This window comes from Austrofundulus limnaeus, unplaced genomic scaffold (genome assembly GCF_001266775.1).
Source record: "Austrofundulus limnaeus strain Quisiro unplaced genomic scaffold, Austrofundulus_limnaeus-1.0 Scaffold81, whole genome shotgun sequence".
Classification (NCBI taxonomy): Eukaryota; Metazoa; Chordata; class Actinopteri; order Cyprinodontiformes; family Rivulidae; genus Austrofundulus; species Austrofundulus limnaeus.
In genome coordinates, this window is record NW_013952483.1 from 466,272 (window position 1) to 473,606 (window position 7,335).

The 7,335-nt window shown below is 37.4% G+C and overlaps 1 protein-coding gene across 2 annotated transcripts in view; it reads right to left on the reverse strand.

Annotated features, from left to right (window-relative positions):
- The window catches only part of epha6 (eph receptor A6), a 169,924-nt gene that overhangs the window by 120,693 nt on the left and 41,896 nt on the right, over positions 1 to 7,335 (reverse strand). For both annotated transcript variants that reach the window (XM_014011500.1, XM_014011498.1), the window contains exon 3: positions 4,528 to 5,191. In XM_014011500.1, coding sequence (XP_013866954.1) covers positions 4,528 to 5,191 — 664 coding nt within the window. The remainder of the gene's footprint in view (positions 1 to 4,527; positions 5,192 to 7,335) is intronic.

The following is a 7,335-nucleotide window of genomic DNA, read 5'->3' on the forward strand; positions in this document are numbered from 1 at the left end:
GATTCTAACTCAGTGAGTACTTGGTATCAGTGAGTTCAAATTATAAGCCATTGTATGCATTTTAAAGTACAACTGATTAACTTTTGAAGCCAATTCAATTTAAGGTGGTTGTCACAGCGAGCTGACCTTAAAAAACAAAAATGGCTGGAATTCAGTCTCTTATACATATTTGACTAATACTTAGTATCACGAGATTGTACAAGGTCAGTGTAAAACAGCTACATCTCATTCATTTCTCAACCTACAATGATTTTTATCTGAAACTCTGGCATTAAAGCTGATTTGTGATATGCATTCTATTAAGGAATGTTAAGCCTTTAATTATTAGGTGTAATTATCTATTCATCTTAAGCTTCTGCCACAACGTAATTTAAAAATGTAAATAGATTGCTGATGGTTTGCTTCAGCCCAATACAAGGGAGATACATAAACTTCAGCGTAAACTCGCAGGAGTTCACATATAAATAAACTCAAGCAAACACACAGCAGCTGCATTATTCATGGCGCTGTTGAGAGCTCTTACACAGAGCCCGACAAACACAGAACAGCAGCTGTAAACACTGAGTGATAACAGCATCAGCTAGATTGTCTTACACTGAGAGAGATGGAAAGATTGGGAGGGAGATGCAGAGACACACTGAGTGATGAAATGTGAGAAATATTTGTAAGTCAGTTAAAAAGCAATTTATAAATTGTGTATATATTTGCATTTGTTCATATACACTAAAATGACATGGGACTGACATGATGTCAATTAAATGCAGTCAAAACTAGGAGAAAAACTACTTACTGCGTAATATTCTAGCCACAGAATTGACTTATAGATGATCAATGTGTTCATATCTCATTTTTTCTATTACAATTTGTCACTGCCATTTTTTAAAAATAATCACAATAGCCTGAATCAATTAACAGTTCAGTGAAGAACATTTTTCCTGTCACAAGCTTGTACACATTTATAAAATGAAACATTTTGTTTATAAATAAATAAACAAAAATATAGTAATCTCCATTTGGTCTTCTTTTGGCCTTCTTATAAATCAGCCTGTCTCATTTAAGTAACAAACTGAGTGGAGTRCTGTGTTTAAACCAGCGACAACCTRTGAACATCACTTTAATACAGATGYATGATGGATGAATAAGAAAAAAAAAACTTAATGTGTTTTTGCATGAGAAAAAAACGAGTTTTTCAAGTAGTAAAATTATACAAACTGATCAAAGTCATATTTACTGCAGCATACAGACTTTCCAAAAATCAYCCAGATAGAAGAAAATTAAAATGTACCACGGTAAAAAAATAATTTATGACTTTTAGATTATTTTTTGTTAGGTAGGTTGAAAAAAAATTGGTCTTCTTTCAGTCGTTACACAATGTTTGTGTGTTTTTCCGTGTAAACTACTTTAGGTTCACTTGAACAAAAAAATGGTGAATAATTTATTTACTTCTTAAACTGTAATTTTATAGAATTTAGCTAGATTTATATATAGCTCTCATGTCATCATCCCTTATCCTTTAAATATTCATCATTATCTTTAAATATCTTGGAATTAATAAATCCTTAAATTATCAGGAAATATTATTTACCAGGCATAATATTTCAGTTTTTAACTTCCAGGAACTTTGGGGATATTATGTAAAATGCACCAACTGTAACGATTGCATCATTCTGTAAATACGAGTATGTCGACTTGAGGATGCCAGAGGACACCGTTTTGCTCTTAAAGCTCCGATCATCAATATCAAATTTCAGAAAACATTTACAAACTTCGTTCTGCTGCCTTATCAGGCCATTTTTATCTCAACCAGTTTCTTGTAAACTGGAACCTAAAGGATCAGCCAAGCCTGTCATGTCAGCATTCTCCTTCTTTCAAGGTGTTCTCGTGATCTTTTGTGGAGACTTTTAATAACTGAGCCTGTTTGAATCCTGGAACGCTGAACAGGAGCTGCATTTTTAGGGCTGACGTTGCAGAAAAAAATGTCATCACACATGGCCCAAACGGCTAAACCTAAGTCAACTGTGAAATCTGCTACTGAGAGGGTGGTAAATGGAGACAGGCGAGGAGAAGTTGCAGTAGATGTGACTAACAGTGATGCAGATAGGTTACTAATACCTGTAAATGAAAACGGCAAAAAAGTGTTCACCTTTCTTCTGGTGTCATTATTTTGTTTCTTTTGAAAAAGATGGGTGTGTACAGAAAAAAAGTCAAACAAGTAGAAAACCGAGGGGAAAAAAAGAAAAATTGGGAAACACTACTCCAGATGTTGTCATTAAGATGTTCCATTTCRTTTTTTATGATCCAGTCCTATAACCCATCTGTAAGACATGTTGCAAACAGCAGGTGTGCAGCAAGTYGTTTCCTTGTAGAACAAGCCACAAAGCAATCTCAAATTGATTTTTAAAAAGCCTTTGCCATCTACTTCTCTCTAAGTCTCCAAAAATGAGAATATTTAAACCTTTCTCAAAGACTWTTCTATTTAAAATTAATCCAGAACAACAGTAAAAATGATTAAGGAGCAGACAGAAATGAAGGAATCATTTTGGAATAGCCKGACTCCAATCACAGCTGCAGTTTCACCCCTTGGCCTCTTGATTGCAGTGCAGCTGCAGGTGCAGCTTGGAGGCCTTGCTGACCTGTGTAACATGCCAAATTATAATCAACTACACAAAGACATCTGGTTCTGGATGAGAGGAGAAATCCAACAAACGCTCCAGAATGTCCATTTTAAAAACAACACAAAGCAAACTGTGTGGTTATGTTGATCAATATTGGTAAAAAAATATATCAGTTCTGATTTGACATCTTACCTGGTCTGGTAAATCTAGCCCACTATATATTTCTGCTACCTTTTACAAATGTCCCAAAGTTTGATCATGAAATGTTAGATATCTCATTCATACAGGCTGTGCTTGAGCTCCGAGTCTAGCATGGTTCAAAGCTTTCTGATGCGACTCTCCCTGTAAGTGCATTGGGCACCTTGCAGCTTGGAGATCGATCCACTGTAGATTACAGACATGTGCATCTGTTGACCTGACATCAGGCATTTACTTGGTTTGAAAAGAAGTTGCATTGGACCTTGTTGAAAGTGGCATTCCCTGTGAGTGGCGCTGCCAGTGATAACCCAGAGCTCATATCAGAGAGCGGAGGATCAAACTGCCGCCAAGCCAGCTGAGGTAATCTTTCACACTGAGGCGGCCCCCTGGGACAGCTGGTGGTCGACCACCGATGTTCAAAACAACAACATACCTACATGCATGCCTCATCATAGATACACCACCCACACACAGTGTTTTATTCTGTTCTGAAAATCTACCACATGCACACAAACGCTGATAGGTTCTTACATCTGATTCATATCTGAATAAAGGATGGTCTTTGAGCAATGTGGAACATTTTAAACAGGAAGTTWACAGCTCTTTCCATTGTCTGTTATCACAAACAAGCCTGGACACTGATACTGCTTTTAAAATTATTCCAACAACTTCCAACATTTAACAACAAATTCTGATTAAGACAAAAGCAATTTTGCTCACAACATTTAGGCACACATACTCACTTGGGCATACAGCCTTTGCATCTGTAAAAAAAACTCTGACATGAAGATAAGGAACTAAAACAAAACAAAACTTGTCATTCTAGATCAACCTAATCTCATGAGAAGTAGCAGCTGGGAAYAATGATGGCAGAGTGAAAGTGATAAGAGTGGGTAGGAACAAGGAGGGAAGATAAGGGATGAAACTTAAAATGAAATTGATAAAGGAAACTGCTTTTCTGGGTATCTTAGGAGCTCATAAGAGTGTCAGTGAGAGGCTCCAAGATCTCTCCAGAATGTGGGAAGTGACAATTCCAACTGTTTCTTTAACGATCTGCAGTGGTAAAATACATAACTTTATCAAAAACTGTTCTGCAAAAAAATAATTGTCAGCTTTTTTAACCATCCATGCAACTCATCCATCTGATTAAACCATTGATTTATACATAAAACAATGAGAATTTTCACAGCTCATATAATCAAACTGTTCATGTGTTTTGTTGAATTCAAATGACTCATTTTCAGTAAGTTACCCAAAAAGATGCAAACAAATAAAAAGAGAAACACATGCAGTGGGGGTGGGTATCCACTGAGAAGAGGCTTTAATGTTTTTTGCACTTYTTGTTGAGAGAGAAAAACAATTAAATTATATCAGCACCTGCCAGGCACATCTTCTGCAGATGAGCCTATACCATAAATGAGCTTGAGCTTTTAGGTATAAAACACAGAACACCATGAYAGCATCTGCCACAGCCACAAAAAATCAAACTCTCATCAACATGATAAGAGTTTATACATCCAGCAGACAAATAATTATGATTAATATAGTTTTACAGTTTGGCTAATATGTAAAAAAAAAGATCAGAAATGAGCTATGATGTTTAAAAAGTTGGAAATAAGTAACTAACAGTTGTGCATTTGAATCCATATGTTGACAAATGCTTCCGAGAAGAGGGCTTTGAAAAGCTTAATATTATAATCCAAAAATAACTCACCAACACATGAGCCGTCCGTCTCCTCATAGCCGACGCTGCAGACACATCTTCCCAAAGGAACTAACCAGTCTCCATCTGCTCCACAGAACAGTTTAGGAGTGTCCCTTTCTTCGGCATGATCAATACACGCCCCTCTCACTTCCACCAACGAGGAAGAGTCCACCCGAGGAACTGTATCTGGAAAAGAGGCCAGGTTCCTCAGCGTGAACGGACATTTCTTATAGTAAACCCTCACTGAGACCAACGCGATGCAGGCRCCGATGTCCTGGAACGCTAAATAAAAGCCTTTCCTGGTCATGGGTCCCACCTCGCGCACTTCTGTGTTGAGCTTAAGAATGCGATCTCCGAGATCCATCTGAGTGAAGCTCTCATCGGCGGCRATGGTATCGATCTTGGTGTACTGCACAGGTTTGAACTTGACACCGTGAGCCTCATCGGTCTCGTGGTAGAAAAGGTTGAAGGTCTCCTTGCAGGTCCCAGAAACCCAAGGGATGGAGTTGCAGTCACGCAAGGTGAAGCGGAGCTCTACGTAGATCTTTTGGGCCGCCTGTCGGGGAATCCAGTTGGAGCGAAGCCAGTTGTTCTGGTTGGGTTCCATCACGTTGCAGACCTGGAACGTGTGGATGGGTCGATTGTGCTCATCCATCTCAGTGATGGCATCCCACTAATGAAAAAGCAGAGAAAGATAGAGACAAGAAACATTTTTGATTAAAAAAAAATCAGAATCCCAGATTTTAATAAATTATTTTTTTCCATTATACAAAATAATCATCCTGATTTAGATTTTATTTTAGTCTCAGTGGAATCCATTTTTCTAYTTTGTGTTACTTCATCATGTCTAGGTTGAGTAGTTTCTCCAGTTGAATGATGTCTCCCTTCCGGTGCCGAGTCATCAGCTCTGCAGCTCCTGGGTCACATGATCAAGGGGCATAGCAGCTTTGCAGGGTCATTAGGTTACCTGTCCCCATGTTGATGGGAAATAAGTTAATGGGTGTTTTTAGCCTCCTGGTCCTGCATTGCTCACTAGTTTTATTAGAGTGGGGACCAGCTTCGAGTGTGACCCCAAAACCACCAAGCATCCACCTCCCAGAATCAAATTACCTGCCTGGGAATAAGGGCTCTCAAATCACTTTGCTTACAATGCAGCATTGGGCTCGCCACAAGCTGCAGCATTTACCTTTGTGTGTGTAGGTTTTGTTTAGACACATCATTTTGTTTACTCAGAATAGACAGATTATAATTTTAGAAGTTGAAATTAATAGAATTAATGTTTAATGTAAAGGCCATGTCACACTATAATGTTTTAGACAACTTATACAAACTTGTGAAAAATATTTAGGACATCTATGTTGAAGATGGAATTAAAAACAACAACTGGAAGCCTCTTTTAGGTATGTACATACTGTAATGCTAACAAATTGGTCAGATATATAACTTTTATCTGTAATTTAGACAATAAAATGTACAAGTTGGCCTAATTTGTCTAAAACTCTGTAGTGTGACAGGGCCTGGAGCACAAAATACTAAATTTACATGTTGGAAGACAATTGAACTTCATGGTCAAAATTGCTAAATAAAAAAAAATGCCACTACAAAGAGGAATCCCTTTAAAACTGCTGTGTGCACGCCCAACATCTGTTGTGAGCCCAACACAGCAATTACCATTGTTTGACAAAGACATGACAAATCCACAGAAAGGTTTCGAGCAGAGAACCGAATATAAAGCTATTCATTTACCAATCAACACTTTCTTTCTGCAATTCTGTAATTAAAAAGTGAACTGACTGCATCATACATGCACAAATTACAGATTTTCACTTACAGGTCCAGACAGAAGAGATCTCCATCCTAATTAATGGCTGAAAAAGGGCTCTTTTATTGGCTAACACAATCTAGAGAGTTGCTTGCTAGTTAATTTACTATTTGCCTGATAAGCTTGCACATTTAATAAGCTGTTTTTCACTTTGCTAAATATTACTTCTTAATGAGAGCAGTAATCAAAACCTAATGTTTGCTTTCACATACTCATTATCCTTTTTAATAACATGTTCTAATTCAATCACCCAAAGACTACAGGCTTTAATCTGCTCTTCCCTCAAGGTGTAATTGTGGAATTATAGTCAAATTGATTTTGATTAGATCTGATGTTGTCTATCACAGGCACACAGAAAATTATGTATAAAATGTTTTGTTGTGGATTTCTAAGCTCAAACCTTTCATAATATAAACATACTTTAAAGGGGGAGTTAATAGAACACAACCAGCAGAGTGACAGCAGTGAGGGGAATGCTGCAAACACTGCTCTCCACTTCACACCTGGTCGCCATGTCAGCTCTGTGACTACCTTTCTTGCTCAGAAGCAACAATAAAACATCATCTTCACCATCCTTTTGTGATTTGTTAAATTTACATAAAACAAATGTAGGACAAAGACCTGCCTGGATTAAAAGTGTTGTTTTATTATTTTACAAAATACTATCCATGTTGCTTTTTAATATGTAAACTAAAACACTTCAGGCATGTTTTTGTTCCATCCATCTTTCTATCCATCCATCTATATACCATAATTACCATCTATATATTTGTACCATGATTCCTTTTKATATACATACTCCCTGACCTGTCCACCTACCTACTTATCTCCCCATCTACCTACATACATACTGTATCTACTTATCTATTCATCTATCTGAACCACAACACACACACACACACACAGTCCACCTACCTACTTATCTCCCCATCTACCTACATACATACTGTATCTACTTATCTATTCATCTATCTGAACCACAACACACACACACA